Source organism: Halichoeres trimaculatus, unplaced genomic scaffold, assembly GCF_033239565.1.
Source record: "Halichoeres trimaculatus isolate MK-OKI-2021-1 unplaced genomic scaffold, fHalTri1.1 fHalTri1_scaffold_10, whole genome shotgun sequence".
NCBI classification, from domain to species: Eukaryota; Metazoa; Chordata; class Actinopteri; order Labriformes; family Labridae; genus Halichoeres; species Halichoeres trimaculatus.
In genome coordinates, this window is record NW_027437187.1 from 37,754,353 (window position 1) to 37,771,677 (window position 17,325).

The window sequence follows — 17,325 nt, forward strand, 5'->3', positions numbered from 1 at the left end:
GAGCTCTTTCTTTCCTTCATGCTGTGTATTTATACCCAGACCAGCAGCGGCTCATCTTCCCATGAATCTATCAGAAATAACCCTCTCTGCGTCTCTCCTCCGTACTCGCTGAGGCCACTGGACCGCCGCTGCTCTCTGCGTTTCTCTCGTGGCAGCGTTTGGTCGATGATGTGACAGAAATCTGTGATTTTCTCCAGCTCCAGCTCTTTCTGATGCCATCCAGAGTGAAACCCTCTGACGTTGTGTTATGGTTGGTGTCGTATCCAAGCTTCAGAAATTTGACAACTTGTCTCAGGTTTCCTCTCAGTTCCAGTCCAGGCTTCACAGTCTGTGGTGGTTTTCATGGCAGGTCCCTTTGATATATAACTTTGCTATGAGTTAGCAAACTGCTCTGAGTCAGCTAGCCTCATCGTTCACCCCGTGTCTGCTGAACAGGAGCCTAAAGGAGGAGACCTCTGTGGGTAATCTGAGCTGCTCATAGACTCAGTTCATAAAGTTTACAGACCGTCACAGTCCAGATGATCAGAGTCTATGGTCCTCCTCCTGATGGGTGACCCAGGTTGTTCAGTTTTAGGGGACGGTTTTTAAGATGGCTCCTCCTCTCTTTGAGATCTGATGACGCCTTGGTAAGAAACCAGCCAAAAACACTGAAACAGCACGTTAGTGTTCACCGGGTTGTTTTTTATTCTTTCTGTACAAGGGTCTTCAACCTGTGGCTCTGGAGCCTCATGTGGCCCTTTGACTCCTCTGCAGTGGCTCCTTGTAGCTAAATGAAATCACGCCTAAACAATTCATTGGACTAAGTAATGCTTTCATATCTTTGAAAATTTTGCAAATATTTAGATTTCATTTTTTTTAACAATTATTCATTTAGAAAAAAAAACAAAATTTTGAGTTTTTTGTTGTTGTTTTTTGTTGTTGTTTTTTTCCACATTATCAAAAACAAATTCATTCTTTAAAAAATATTTTTTTAATTTTTTTGCAAATTAATATTATTTATGACAATTTTGGACATATTTTAGTTTTGCACAATTTTTATATTTCATAGTTAATTTTTTGCAAAGTTTCTGAATTTTTACTTTTTCAAATGAAGACATTAAAAAATCATTATTTTCAAAGATTTTTTTTTACTTCGCAAATATAGAATATTTTTTAGATTTCTGCAAGTTTTTGCAAATAATTTAGTTTTAATGTTTTTGGGAAAATGAAGTAATTTTTTTTATCAATTATTGCAATATGTAGCAAAATTTGCATTAACAATTTTTATTGCAAATTTATACAATTTTGGATCATTTTTTAAAATTTTGGGTTTTTTTATTTAATCTTATTTTTTAAATTTTAATTTATTTGAAATATTTTGCATTTTATTGAATTTCTTAAATTAAATTTATGGAATTTATTTCATGACACATTTTTCATTTTATGGAATATTTGTGAATTAATTGAAAATTAAAATACTGTTTTTAAACACTACAATTTTATAAACACAAAAAATTTTGTTAAGATAATTTTTCACTAGATTTTCATGATATTGTAAAGATAAAATAGATCTTGTGGCTCCTGAATAGGGATGGGTACCTTTCACATTTGAAACGATACAGTACCGATGCCCGGTACCTGGCAATCGGTACCGGTATTCACCGGTACCAAGTTTGTCCAGCATGGAAAATCACCTACTCTTCCTCTCCCTCACAGTCACAACAATGCATTTGGGTACCTAAACATGGCACCTTTTGGTTTTACATGAATCGATACCCAGTACTTTTGACAGAATTCGGTCGGTACCTAAAAAAGTACCTAATTCGGTACCCATCCCTACTCCTGAATGACTTCAATCCAGGTGAGCTGGGGCTAAACAGCTATAACAGTAAAGGTTGCAGAGCCCTGATCTGAGTAGATGAGTTGTGAGATGTTAATTCACCTCTAATCGTCGCCCAGGCTGACGTCTGAAAGCTGAACTATCTTGGAGGATTTGTTGTCACGTGAGGAGAGCTCCAGAAAGGGAAAGAAATCACTTCTCCTCTTTAATTATCTCACCCTCCCAGGTTATTGTCCCTGTGAGGGATTTGAACCGGCGACCTGTGGCTCTCAGACTGGGCTCTGTTGGCTTTTTAGGTTTTCCATTAGCATAACAAATAGCTGCAGAGCATGCTGAGTCACTCACCTACAAGACAGAGTGCTTCCTGCTGCAGGGACCTGAGCCGTTTGCACACAATTACCCCACACCTAAAAATAGAACACACACACACACACATATCTGCAGACACACACACACACACACACACACACTTCACAGGCGCAGCAGACACATACCTTCGTTTGTGACAGAGCCGCTCGGTGTCTTTGCATCATGCCTGGCCGACCTGCCTGTCTCTAATTAACGAGTAGGTTTGCAGACTCCAGCTGTGATTGGCTCCAGAGAGGAGAGCACACACACACACACACTCCCCAGCCGTCACACACCATGGTCTGTACAGTAAGAGTGTGATACAGTCTCTCTCTGAGTGTGTTGTAATGAGGATTTCATGAATATCTGCAGTGGATCAGGATGTTTGCAGGCAGCACTCAGTGAGTTTCCTGAGCCAGCAGTGCCGTGCGTTCACACTCTTTGTGTTTAGATTAATGGACGCAGAGCCTCAGGTGTTGTCTGCTGTGTATTCAGAGTGTGAGCAGCTGTGAGTGGCTCTGCTGGAGGACAGGGCGGGGATTGGCTTTTCATCGTCCGGGGAGGAAATAGGAGTTCAAGAGATCAACAAATGGGGGCACAGAGTGAAATGTTGCATTTCCAGGATGGTTTTCTGTTCGCCGTCTGTGACAGCTGTAATGCTTCAGAGTGGCTATTTCCAGAGCAGATGTGATTTGAGTCCATAAATCTGTCTGAGTCTTTGGTCCTAACGTTTCTGTTTCACTGGAAGCAGCAGCAGCTCGATCCATCCGATTGAATGGGTCTGTCTCAATCATTGTTTCCAGGAAGGGGGGCTGCTTTAAAGGGATAGTTCAGTTTTTTTGAAGTGGGGTTGTATGAGCTCTATGTGACCACTAAGGACATTAGATACAGTAGAAAGTTGTCTCCTCTCCCTCAGTAAGACACAGACTGTAATCGATGGTGACGAGGAAATAGACGCTAACAGGGACAGACCGTACCAAATTCAAAGGCTATTTTCTCTGCCTGCAAGAACTAAAATCAAAAAGTAATACCACAGTTTAAGAGTACGCTACATAAAATATTTTTTAAGTGCATTAAGTCTTCGTAAATATAAACATTTATCTGGACCTAACTAACTCATGTGTCCTTCCGCGCAGCGCTAGTGCGCTCCGTCCCCCCTCCTCCTTTCAGCTGTAGGGAATGTAAACAAGCTATGCTTCGGGCGCTGGTTTTAGCCTCGTGTAAGTTTGATCAAGTATCGTAATTCTTTTGTTTGTACTCTAAGGATTGTGAGGCAGCCTAGGAAATTCAAAATGAGTGACTATGACAGAGACGATGAAGTTTCATTCACTTTGGAACCAAAAGGATACCTGTATGAACCGGAGCACACAGAAGAAGAGCTGCTACAGATGGAGACTGAAAGGAATACAGAGGAAACATCCAAGGTCACTGGACATCAAGACAGAGTTGGAAATACTCAGTGGTGTAAATGTCTGAGCTGTGACTCAATGCCCACAGATGCTCAGTGTTACTGCTGTCACGAGTGGAACTTGGTCACAGACACTCTTCAGGATTTGTCTGTGTTTAAAATAAAAAAAACATAAATGTGCTTTTTTAAAATAAAAAAGTTAAAATCATAAATTTGCTAGATTTATAAAACTTTAATAAGTTGCAATAAAAAACAAAAAATCTGCATTTTTGTCATTAAAAAAGAAAATATAAATTAAACAAGAGTGAAAATGATTTGGTAATGATTGCTAAATTTATAAAACTGTAATAAGTTGGGGAAAAAATTCAAAAGTCTGCATTTTTTTATTAAAAAAAGAAATAAAAAATTAAACAAAAGTGACAATGTTTTTGCAAATTTGCTGAATTTATGAAACTTAAATAGTTTGCAACTTAAAAAAAAAATGAAAATCCAAAATTATCTGTATTTTTTATTTGAAAAAGAAAATAAAAAATTGAACAAAAGAGACAATGATTTGGCAAATTATAAAATTATCGGGGCATTATCTGAAGTTTCAAAACATTTAATTTTTTTTGTAAAAATGATGAAATGTTATAAATTTGCGAGAAATAAAAAAAATGATATTTCAGAAATTTGCTTTATTTTTGAACAATTTAAAAAATTGCCTTTTTTTAAAAAAATATGGAATTTAAATTATTTGCAAAAATTAAAAAAAAAATTAGGGTTTTGTTTTCTTATTTGAAAAAATGTCAAAAAAATTGAAATAAAATATTTTGCAAAAATTCAAAAACAAGAAAGCTTTATCGACAGTGGTGATGCATATATAGCTTAACAAAATGTTAACACTTGATTTTATTTAGTGTCAGTGTCTTTAATCATCAACACCCTCTGCAAGAAAAAAAAACTATTCTTTATTTCAATAATATTTTTAAAGCACCAAGGAGCCACTGCAGAGGAGTCAAAGGGCCACATGAGGGTCCAGAGCCACAGGTTGAACACCTCTAGAGTCATGATGATGGGATTTAGTAATCTTAATAACAGTAATGGTATTCTTTAGCAACCATCAGCTTACATGTGTTAAAACCACATGAAGGCCAGTTTAACTTTTCCTCATTCATCAAATAACCCTAACGAACATCTTAGTGTTCAGTGACTTCCAGTGGTGACATTAGCTAGGAAGTGGTTTAAAGCTTGCATCAGCTGTATTTGACTCTGCTAACCATGTTCTCAAACAGATTTATCTCTGTGATTCCACTAGAAGTGATGAAATGATCATGATACCGAGCTGACTGGATAATGAGGCCAGAGGATCTGTTAAAAAGGCTGGGTCTGAACCAGAGGTCTCAGTCTGTGTGGGTGTGTGTGTCAGTGTCACCAGCAGCCCTGCAGATCACAGACCCACTCCTCTGACCTGGACCTGACGGTCTATAGAGACCCTTTATGAGTTCTAAGAAAAGCCACAGAGACCAGCGCTGACGGTGAGGCGCAGGTCCAGAGGAAAATGGTGGTGGCTCAGATAATGGCTCTAATTATGTAACAACTGGGGCAGAAAGAGAGACGTGGCTGGAGAAAGGGGCTAATTGTGCTGTGGGTGAGAGTCTATTCAGTGTAATGTTTCAGATCAGGCTGAATCACTGGATGAGGCACAGCGCGTCTCTAACCTCGACACCGGATCACTCGCTCTTTCAGGCCAGCTCTTTGTCAGACAGCTCGGATAAATGCTCCTGTTCAGGCTCTGGGCTGTCAAGGAGTTAATTAAACAGGCTAACACAGACCTGCTAATGCTAATGATGATGAGCTGTGACAGTTTAACGCTCGACTTTACTCCTGAGCCCATGAGAAGTGTGGAAACAAACTGAGCCAAGCGTTTGTTTGCTAATTAACTTAACGGTGATGATATGGACCAATGAGAACAAAGCCGTCTCACCTGAGCGTTTAACCCCCGCTCTGCCGACCCATTAACGCCCTCTGTCTGTGTGTTTCAGAGCTCCCGCTCCAGTGGGAAGCTGCACAGCTTTGGGAAACGAGACCAGGCCATCAAGAGGAACCCAAACGTCCCCGTGGTGGTCCGAGGATGGCTCTACAAACAGGTAAGGACACCTGATCCAGACCTGCCAGGAACGACCATGAGTCAGTGTGTTTTAGCTGCTGTTAGCAACCACAAGGGGAAACAGGAGCGTGAAGAGAGCAGGAGAGGGTACAAGCAGCTGGTGAGAGCTCCCAGCATGCCGAGGGGTTAAATTTAGAAATGTTAATACTGTGTAAAAGAGAGCAACAGCCAACGTTAAGCCCAGAGTCTAACTAAACGTCTGCTTTAAGCTCCGAATGTGCCAAACAAATCCATCTGATCCCAGTCTCAGCGTTTTTAAAGCAAGTCAATAAAAATAAAAGTAAAAATAAGTTTTGAACATGTCAACTATTTTCCCATCACCATGGAAAGGCTGAATACTTTGGACAGGAAATGCACCATACCACCTGAAATCTGTCAGTAATTATTACTTGAACTTCCAATTAGTGCAAACCAACATCAGCTGGGCTAGAGCAAATTGATGGTCCTATAAAAAAGGTGTTTTTTTCACCAAGCAGTTAAATAGCACACACCTCATGATGGGTAAAGGCAAAGAGCTCTCTGAAGACATTCACAACCTGATTGTTGCTCAGCATCAGAATGGAACTGGTTACAGACTTATATCAAAGCACCTGAATATTCCAGTCAGCACCGTTGGGGCCATTATTCACAAGTGGAAGAAGCACCACCTTACCATCAACAGGCCACGCACAGGAGCTCCTTGAAGATTTCTGACCAGGGAGTCAGAAAGATAGTCAGAAGAGGACTCAACCAGCCAAGGACCACCCTGAAAGTGCTCCAGAAAGACTTGGAGGCAGCAGGTACAATTGTTACAGAGAAAACAATAGGCAATGCACTCCACCACCATGGCCTCTATGGACGCTCAGCCCACAAGACTCCATTCCTCAAGAAAAGGCATGTTGAAGCTGGTTTAAAGTTTGCTAAACAGCATCTTGACAAGCCTGTAGAATACTGGGAGAATGTTGTCTGGTCAGATGAGACCAAAACTGAACTTTTGGGCTGTTATACTACAGACCATGTAGGCCTGTCACAATAATCAATAAATCAATTAACTGAACGATAAATAAAAACGTCCTCGGTAAGTTTCCCAGCCTGGATAAACTGACACGTGCATGTTTGTTTTCCTCCTCTCTTTGGACCAAAGAGGCTGAATGAGAAGATGGCTCACTACGTCTATCTTTCCTAACATCGGGGTGCATAGGTTCTATAGCGGATTTATAGCGGAGTGAGCATCTGTCAAAAATGTGATCTTTGGGGTGAAGACGGGGCTGCTGGCGCGTACACACGGAGAGAGCTGAAGCGAGCGTCCTGAGGGGTAAGGAGGAAACACACGCTAATATGAGTGATGGCACCAAAGATACGGTTCTTAAGCCGCCTGCCACAGTCCCAGTGTGGGAATATTTAGTTTTTTATCAGAATGAACAAAGTGTGAGCTCATGAACACCAACGAGCTGATATCTTGCATTTGTTTGAAAATAGTGGCGACGAAGAAGAAGAAGGGGAGGTGCAGCGGAGCCTTGTTCTTTGACAATCTGCTCTTACTGAGGCTTTTGGCCGGCAAAGTAAATAGAAATAAAAGCGCCAAATGGTGGCGCTCAAAGACAGCTACATTGCCAAAGAAATGCAGCCCTTCAATACGGTTAAAGCCAGAAATGTTAAAAATGTTTGACAGACAGTACGGATTGACTGGGAGAAAGTACATGTTACAAACAATTCAGGAACTGTATAAACTCCCTTTGATTTGGGCTAGAGTTTTTATTGTTGGTTTATTTGGAGTTTTGTTTTTTTTATTTAGAGACAGGGTCTATGTTTTATTGTTTTTGATTAGTATTAAAAGTATTTTTTTCTAAAACAGAGTCAATTTCATTTTCATTGTATTTTTTTCTCTTTTTTGTTTGAAATTTATTATAAATTTTTTTAAATTTATTTTATTTAAAAGATCCTGACCTTTTAATTACAGTTAAATACTCTTAAGACATTAAAGTTTCTTGTTTTGGATATGGTGTACTCACTTTATTATCCCATTTATCATAATTACATCAATGAAAAAATGGGGAAAAAAATCAAAATAATATTGACAATAATATCTTTTATTTATCGGCAATAATATTTTGGAAAATTATCATCTGGCAAAATTTGTTATCGTGACAGGCCTAGTACCATGTTTGGAGGAGAAATAGCCAAAAAACACTACACCAACAGTGAAGTTTGGAGGTGGAAGCATCATGGCATGGGGTTGTTTCTCATCTCATGGTGTTGGCAAACTTCATATAACTGACGGAGCAATGAATGGAGCCATGTATGGGGAAATTCTTGATCTGAATCTGCTGCCATCCACCAGGATGATGAAGATGAGACGTGGCTGGACCTTCCAGCAGGACAACCATCCAAAGCACACGGCAAAGTTGACTCTCAAATGGTTTCAGAAAAAGAAAATCAATCATTATTTATGGACCTGATTGTGATTTCTTTTCATGTGGATTATTTGAGTTCAAACCAATGTCTGGGAGAAATTTTATAAATGTGATGAGGAAAAAGTTGATGTGTTTAATACTTATTTCCCCCTCTGTATGTGCCATGCTCACTGAGTGTCTGGAGGAGAGCTGGACGTGTTTGTGCAGAGATGAGCTCCAGCGTTTGCCTCCACACTCCTCTAACATTTCCTCTAGTGGCCCACTTCCTCCGTTTCTCTCCGTTAGTTATTTTTTTCCCTGGCATCGCCGAGCACCTGCTGTTGATCACAGACAGACTATTACTGGAGACTCTCTGCATCTGAAGTTAGACTTAAAATATCAGCGGTTGGCATCGTCCCTCTGGAAACACTTGGCCTCGGTACAAGACAAACAGTGAGTGATGTTAGTGGGAAGTAGTTATGTTTTAATGACTGCACACACACACACACACACACACACACACACGCTGATTGAACACACAGCTCAACGTAAAGCTGCCTATGTAGGGCAGTTACATTTTAATCACAGGATGCTGGAAGGGGGCTGAGGAAACACAGATACACACAAATATTAACATATTCCCAACGTATCACTCCCAGCTCACGGTCAGCTTCCAGCGTCGTGTGTTTGAAGCTAAAGGAGGATTTCGTGTTAACGCTTTGGGCCGTTTCATCCCTCCTCTGTCGCCTTTTCTCCCCGTGTGGCGTGGTTTCTGCAGGAGATCATAAGAAGACAAAACGAGCTCTGAAGCAGCCGTGGCAGGCCCAGCGAGCCGGTGAAGGAGGACAAATGACGGCTCCCTTCATCCCTGCTCGTTTCCACCTCTTCCTTTCTTTCATTAGCTCTGTTTCCTCACCGTTCCCACTGTTCTCTTTTTCATCTTGTTGTTTGCTCTGCTCCTCCTGTCTCATTATCAACGTATTCATGGCCTCCTCTCTGCTTTTCCTCCTCCTCCTCCTCCTCCTCTCTGCAGGACAGCTCGGGGATGCGTCTGTGGAAGAGGAAGTGGTTCGTCTTGGCTGATTTCTGTCTCTTCTACTACAAAGGTGAGGCTCTGTTGGAGAAGAAAAGACCATTTCCCACCTGTGCTGCTTCTCGTCTCCTCTTTGTGTTTTTCTCTTCTTTCTTATTAAGAGACTTTCAATATCTCATAACTGGAAACAGCAACACCTCTGCAAACTCTCTGAAAGAAGACTTCTTCTTTTTGTTATAAAAATCAATGCTCACATCATCTGACAGCATCACACACGTTGGAAACTCAGTCTCTAAAATCTTCCATCTGATATCTACTTTCTCGTCCAAAACGTAAAAACTTTTAGTGTGAAAAGAATCAAATGAAGAGAAACTGTGTGTTATTGTTCTGGATAAGAGGAGAACGCATCTGTACAAAAAAGATTTTCCCATGAGAAGTTTGATTTGATTTGATTTTGGAAATATTACCACATCCTTTCATCAAAGTTATTTTCCAGCTGAGTTAAAAACTTGATTGTAATTGGTCAAAACTCCTTGAAAACCTCTTGACAGTGGCTGTTAATTAGCAATCACACTGAAAAATGATTCTGCTCCTGTGTGCATCGGAGCTTTTCACATCGTATCAAAGATGTTTCTTTCTGTTTGCATGCTACGTTGCATGCTAAAGTTGCATGCTAAAGTTGCATGCTAAAGTTGCATGCTAAAGTTGCATGCTAAAGTTGCATGCTAAAGTTGCATGCTAAAGTTGCACAGCTGCAGCATGTGATGGCTGTGCTCTCTATTTAAAGCCTCCAGTAGAGCCTGTATTTACACACAGCTGCTAAACACCCTGTTCAGACTCATTACACAGCCTAATGGGAAGATCAGGGAGTGAGTGTGTGAGTTTAAATAAACAGAGACTGTTTTGATAACTTTCATCTGAAGCTTTTTTGGAGCATTTGTGAAAATTTCTGTAAAATCAGTTCAAAAACACATGAATTTCATTTTTAAAATAACTTAACACTAACTCAAGGGTCTTCAACCTGTGGCTCTGGAGCCTCATGTGGCCCTTTGACTCCTTTGCAGTGGCTCCTTGTTGCTTTAAGAAATATTAGAATTAAGAATTGTTATTTTTCTTACAGAGGGTGTTAATAATTAAATAAAATCACGTGTTAACAATTTGGTAAGCTAAATATGCATCACATCTTGCAATGAAGCTTTCAGCATTTTTGTTTTCTTTTTTTGAGAGTTTTTTTTTTTTTTTTACTTTTTGCAAATTTTTGAAATAAATTATTTTTATATTTTTTCAAATTTAGAAAAAAAAAATCCAATTACAGTTTTTTGAGATTTTTTAAAAACTTTTTGCAAATTTTAAAAATATTTTTTTAACATTTTGTCAAACTTAGAAAAAAACAACAAGTTTTTTTACATTTTTGCAGATTAAACTTTTGTAAATTTTTTAGCTTTATTTTTTGGGGAAATTTTGCAAATTATTGCATATTTTCTGTATTCCCTTTTTTTAAAATTATTTTCCAAATCTCTTCAATTTTAAAAATTGTATAAATTTTGCAGCATATTAAGAAGCCATAAATTGGCAATATTTATGACTTTTTAATAAGTTGCAAATTTTTCTTTTTTCTTTTTTCAAATTGCAGTTTTTTAAGTTTATTTTTTATAAAAAACTTTTTCTAATTTATTTATTTATTCATTTATTTTTGACATTTTGTCAAATTTAGAAGAAAGAGAAACAAATAACAAATTTTCATATTTTTTGAAAATTAAGTATCGGTAAATTTTTGAATTTTATTTTTTGGGGAAATTTTGCAAATCATTGCATATTTCCTAAACTTCTTCTTATTTTAAAAATTTGTTTTGCAAATCTCTTCAATTTCAAAAATCTTATAAATTTTGCAGCATATTAAAAAGCCATAAATTTGCAATATTTATGACTTTTTAATAAGTTGCAAATTTTTCATTTGTCTTTTTTCAAATATTTGCAAATTTATTGAAATAAAAAACTAAGACCCCACATGTACAGTTTTAAAAACACAAAAATCGTCTTGGTCACTCTGCTTAGATTTTTATCCACTCTTTTGTCTTCATTGTGAAGATAACGTAGATTTTGTGTCTCCTGAATGACTTTAATCCAGGTGAGCTGAGGGAAAATGTTTCCTGTGGAGGTAAAGGTTGCAGACCTCTGCTCTAACCCATACAACACATTCACTACATACCTACAGCAGAGGTGTTATGGTTCATGACCTTTTCTTGCTAGAGCACCCAACCACACACACACACACACACACACACACACACACACACACTCACAGGACTGCACACACACTCTGGACCAGACTCGCATTCCCACATGCACGCTAACTGCCAAAGGTGTGAGATAAGCGATACTCAGGATGTTTTTAACTGAGGATGAAGTTTCCAGCAGCCAGTTTGTTTGACCTAAGGCAGCTCCAAGTGTTTAAAAACAAATGCAAGAAAAAATGCAGTTCCTTGAATAACATTAAACATGTTAAAGGTAGGGTCTGCAGGAATTTCTGTTACTTTTTCTTAACATCCAAACTGGGCCCCTCCTCCTTGGCTCAGGGCCAGCAGCAGCCCACACCCACAGCCTCCAACCATGACTCTGAATACACTCTAGCCCAGCAACCACCTGTAGTATCATGTTTCTACGTGGGAGAGACACGAGAGCCGTGCACCTGACTTAACATGTTAGCACAAGCTAATCACGGGTATTTGACACATATTCGGTTAGCAGAAAGCTAACTCATGTCGCTCTCCAAGTTTCTCAAAGTGAGTGAAAGTGGAGCCAAGCTTCACCTTCGTTTAGGAAAAAGCTTTATCTGTTAGAGTTTTGTTTCACTTTGGTTGTTTTTCTTCTTCTGTGCTACGTCCGCTATCGTAGCTGCTCTGATTAGCTTCTTCCACTCAACCAAAACATCAACATCCAGGCAGAGGAGGGGGTTGAGGCAGACACAGACACTGACACACATGTACAGAGGCTCAGAGGAGACGCCTGAGCAGGATTACTCTGGTAAAGATGACTTTATCTTCTTGGGAAAACCCTGCAGACTCCTTGCACCCTTTCAGCCATGTTTTGATGGCGAGCATACGTCGACCTCCTCAGTCTCTGCGGCGCCAAAGTGTGACAGCTGTCGACATGAAGGGTTTGGACACAGCTGAGAAAGATGAAGTGATGCTGAATGTGACGTGAACTGGAGGCCATTGATCTGATCTCTCAGTGGACTACAGTTCAAACACATGAAGAGATAGAAACACACACACACACACACACTTCGCCCTCGCCATCAGCCTCCGTCCTCTGACTGTCTTTATCTGTCTCTCCACGCCTTCCTGTTTCATCTCCATATTCTTGGCCCAACCTTTCGGGGACACGCTCCTCTGCCTCCGCGCCGCGACAGGAGGGAATCAATTCTGTCGTGTCTTTTCTCTCTATTCTCCGTCCGTCTTTCAAGTTCAAAGGTTTTCTTCTGAACACGAAAACACTTGATCTGTCTCCACACAGCTCCCCTTTATCTCCTGTTTTCACTCAGACACGGGAACCTCCTTCTGCTGTCTTTGTTTTGGTTTCATTACGCCTTTATCTGGAGGTTTGTGACGCAGCCTTAGAGCTCCTTTCTCTGGTTCTTCTGTTTACTTTTCTGCACCTTTGAAACTTGTAGCTGCCGGTTGTTTACCTCTTAAAATAAAACTGTTTTTTATTTTAAAGACTTGTTTAGGATTTCTTCATTAGAATTAGATCAGAGCAGATGACTGTATGTTAATTAAAGTAGGGCTGGCACTTTAAAGAGAAAGTACTCTGCTTTCTAATATTGTAAACGTGTTTATAAACTACCAAAGCTGGATGTTCAGACTGAGCATGTGCAGAATTTCAAACCTCAGCTCACCTGGATTAAAGTCATTCAGGAGCCACAAAATCCACTGTATCTTCACAGTAAAGACAAAAAAGTGTAAAAAAAAAATAAAAAAATCTAAAAGTAATAAAAATCAAGAGAAAAAATTATCTAAACATGATGTATTTGTGTAAATGAAATTGTGCATACGATGTTTTGGTTTTTGATTTTTTTTTTAAATAAATTTGCAAAACTTATACAATTTCAATTAGTTGCAAAACGTTTCAAAAATGTTAAAATTTCAACAATTTACAATTTTTTAAAGAAATAAAATTAAAAAAATTTGCAAAAATTCCAAAAAATTCAAGATTTCATAAATTTGCCAGAATTTCATAATTTTTCAAAAATGAAAAAAATTGAAATAAAAAAAAAAAGTTTGATATTAAAACTCAAACTTTGCAAATTAATGAAAAAAAAATATTGCCAAAAACTGCAGAAAATCAAAAATTAACTTACTCAAAATTTTAAATTTTATAATAATTTGGAATGTTTTTTTCTGAATTTAAAAAAATGACAAAAAATTAAAATAAAAAAGCTAAATTTTAAAAATCAAATTTTGCTGAATAATTAAAAAAATTCTGCCAAAAACTGCAAAAATTATAAAAATGAACCTTGTCAAAATTTTAATTTTTAAATTAAAACAAAAATTCGAAAAAATTGAAATTAAAAATTTTTTAAAATTAAAAAAAAAAAAAGCAAAAGTCTCAAAAACATTTGGACATTTTTTGCAAGAGGTGATGCATATTTAGTTAAACAAATTGCTTTTGCATCATTCTATTTAGTGTCAATGTTTTTAATCATCAAATGTTTTGAAAATTTTGCAACCTGATCAAATTTTATCAATTTGGTTAATTTATGAGATTTTTGACATAACTAATTTGTTATTTTTTTAGAACATTTTCAAGTTTATTAACCCGAGGTTGCAGATCCCTGCAGTGTCCCTAAGACAGAACCCTGGGGCACGCCGTTCACATTGTTTCAAGAGCTTTCGACCAGATTTCAAGAAGAATTGAAGTAGAAACTCTTGTTCCAGCTTTCTGAGTGTGGTGATTTCTGAAACTGGAGTTTCCACAGCCGTCTCAGCAGGTGGTAGGGAGGCATGTCTTCAACAGCATCCTTTCAATCCGCCTGTTTGGTCCTCCCTGGATCACAGATTCACAGATTGTGGAGTCTGAGCAGATTAAAGATGGAGCTGTTTGGATGAAGACACTGATTTCAGCTCTCTGTGTTAATATTTCTGTACATGTCCACATTTCCTCTTGTTTATTTTCTGAATTCAGCATTTTTCTACAAATCTACACCAAAACAGACTTTATATAAAATCTACAGCATCTTTAAAACTCTAGATGAAAAAAAGTCAGGGTACAAGTGTCCAGCCCACAATGACACACACTGCCATTCTCAGGCTGTCTGGATGTTATCTAACTCCACTCGTCTCAGTCTGCTCTGCTCAGTGTAAGTGTGTGTGTGTGTGTGTGTGTGTGTGTGTGTGTGTTCTCAGAGTGTGAGAGACGGGGCAGAGCAGATAAAGGGACCTCAGCGTCTCGCCCGCCATGCAGAGAATGTCACCTTCAAAAGTCCTTGACTTATTTTTAACACACTGCCCCTTTAATCCACAGCGCCGCCTTATCAGCCCTCAGCCAAACACACACGTGCACGAGCAGGTGGCATGCACACATACTTTTGACATTTTATGATGTGGTAATTGTTTGCTACACACACACACACACACACACACAGATCCAGACCCAGTGTCGAGTGGGAAACACACTGAGGAGGTAATTATTTATAAATGTGTGAAGTCATTAAGACGTTTTATGGCTTTGCTGGACCAGCTGAGTGACTAAGGCGCGCTGTATTTAGCTGAAGTGTTTTTAAATCAGAGAAATGATTTGAAACATCATTAGAGGAAAAACAAACAGAGGAGGTCTGGACGTTTTTAGACGCTCAGACTTCTCAGAAAGACGCTGTAGGAGTGAAGACAAAAGGTTGGAGGTTGAGGACTGCGTTACGTCACTGCAGGTCCTCACAGATATACAGAGACAAACGTGTGTGTATGTGTGTGTGAGTGTGTGTGTGTGAGTGTGTGTGAGTGTGTGTGAGTGTCAAGATACTGGTGGCAGGCAGTGATGAAATTAGAGGGTGATGAGTGACATTTATTCTCCTGCTCTCTCCTCCCCTCCCTATCTCTGTCGCTCCTTTTCTCACCTCCTCCCCCCGTTATTTACTCCCCCTGTCCCTGCGCCTCCCTCCGTCCACAGACAGCAGAGAGGAGTCAGTCCTGGGCAGTATCCCTCTGCCCAGCTATGTCATCTCACCTGTGGGACCCGAAGACCACATCAGCCGTAAATATGCCTTTAAGGTAGGTTTGATTTCATGACTCAGCTGTTTGAGGATGATCACAACTTTTCTTAAAGTCACGGGAGATTCAGAGACCAGACATCAACTTTAAAACTAAAGTAAAGTAAGTTTCCTTTAAAGCTGACTTAAAGATGACTCTAACATCACAGCAGAGACTGGATGATGCTGCTCTGAATAATCCAGTGTTAGTTTTTAACACTGCTGACCAGGACAGTCACGTCAGAGTCGTTTCCATCTCACGGTTACTGTGGCACAAATCAAAAATCATGGTAATGAATCAAAGACTTTGTGAAAAACTTTGTAAGAATGTAACAGGTTGAATTAGTGACAGTAAGTTACATTATAAACTATCATAATAAAAACAATCTGCTTTTTAATTTGACTTATCCACTGATTAACTGAATGAATCAGTGAGAGAATCTGTACAGATTAAAAAAAAATCTCAAACTAGAAAAAAAACTTTTTGAGTGTCTGGTTTCGTCCACACTCAGTGACGGGGAGGTAGCGAGCTGTTTCTGAGTTTTCTTCTTCAGTTGCTGCTTCATCTTCATCTCCCTCCATCCTGACAGCCAGAGCAGAGAACCTCTACCGCCCCCTACTGTTGACACTGGTCACTAACTTACAGGCTCTGTGAGGAGTTTATAAGTCATCTTAAACTTCTTCAAGTTTATAAATTTGCTTTTTCATAATCTACAATTCAAATGAGATTATCATCATCAAACTGATTATTTCTAATGTGATTTCTCAGTATCCAAATTCAGGTCGAACGTGGATTTATTTACAACTGAAAGTCTCTAAGACGACACGTTAGCCCGCTAAGTTTAGCCGTTAGGAACCAGATCCTTCCTTTTTCTCTGTGGTAAAAATGATTTCTTGGACTGATTTTGAGGTGACGGCAAAACCTGGAGCCCAACTGTCAGACAGAAAAAAAAACAGAAGAGCGGAAGAAAGAGAAACAGGAGAGAGATAGAGCACAAGCTAAAGGCTAAAACACAGACCAATAACTGAAAAAATGAGCTGAAGATAAAACATGGGCTAAATGCTAAAATAAGACCTAAAGGCTAAAACACAGACAAGAGTATAAAACACAAACTAAAGTAAAAAAAATACCGGCTAAGGGCTAGAACACAGGCTAAGGCTAAAACACAAGCTTAAGGCTTAAACACTATCTAAAGGCAAGACAAGAAGCTAAAGGCTAAAGCACAAGCTAAAGACTTTACACAATAGCTAAAGGCTAAAACACAGAAGCTAAAGGCAAGAACACAAGCTAAAGGCTAGAAAACAAGACAAAGACTTAAACATTAGCTAAAACACTATCTAAAGGCTACAACACAAGCTAATAGCTTAAAGAATAGCTAAAAATATATCTTGAGCTAAAAGCTTAAACATTAGCAAAAGGCTTAATAACACAAGCTAAAGGCTAAAACAATGAATTACAGGCTATTACACAAAAATAACAAAGGCTCAAGGTTTTAGCCTTTATTGCGTTTGTGTTTTAGCTTTCAGCTTGTGTTTTGCTAAAGGTTAAAACAGGAACTTGTGACCTCCTAAGGGGCCCCAACCCTTAATTTGGAAACCCATGTATTAGCCATATTTTTTAGTCTTTAGCTTGTGTTTAAGCCTTAAGCTAATTTTTCATTAATGTGATTTAGCCTTTAACTCATGTTTTAGCTTTTAACTTTTTTTTTAGCCTCTAACTTGTGGTTTACCCTTTAGCTCACATTTTAGCATGTAACTCATGTTTTAGCCTTTAGCTCATGTTTTTGCTTTAAGCTCGTGTTTTATCTTTTAGCCTGTTTTTTTATCCTTTAGCTCATGTTTTAGTCTTTAGGTTGTGTTTTAGCCTAATGCCTGTGTTTTAGTCTTTAGCTCCTGTATTAGCCTTTAGCTCGTGCTCTATCTCTCTCCTGTTTCTCTTTCTTCTTCTCTTC

At 38.7% G+C, this 17,325-nt stretch overlaps 1 protein-coding gene across 9 annotated transcripts in view; it reads left to right on the forward strand.

The window, feature by feature from the left end:
- The window catches only part of LOC141796085 (pleckstrin homology domain-containing family A member 7-like), a 200,321-nt gene that overhangs the window by 141,003 nt on the left and 41,993 nt on the right, over positions 1-17,325 (forward strand). For all 9 annotated transcript variants that reach the window (XM_074676985.1, XM_074676983.1, XM_074676987.1 and 6 more), the window contains 3 exons: positions 5,600-5,704; positions 9,130-9,202; positions 15,295-15,395. In XM_074676985.1, coding sequence (XP_074533086.1) covers positions 5,600-5,704; positions 9,130-9,202; positions 15,295-15,395 — 279 coding nt within the window. The remainder of the gene's footprint in view (positions 1-5,599; positions 5,705-9,129; positions 9,203-15,294; positions 15,396-17,325) is intronic.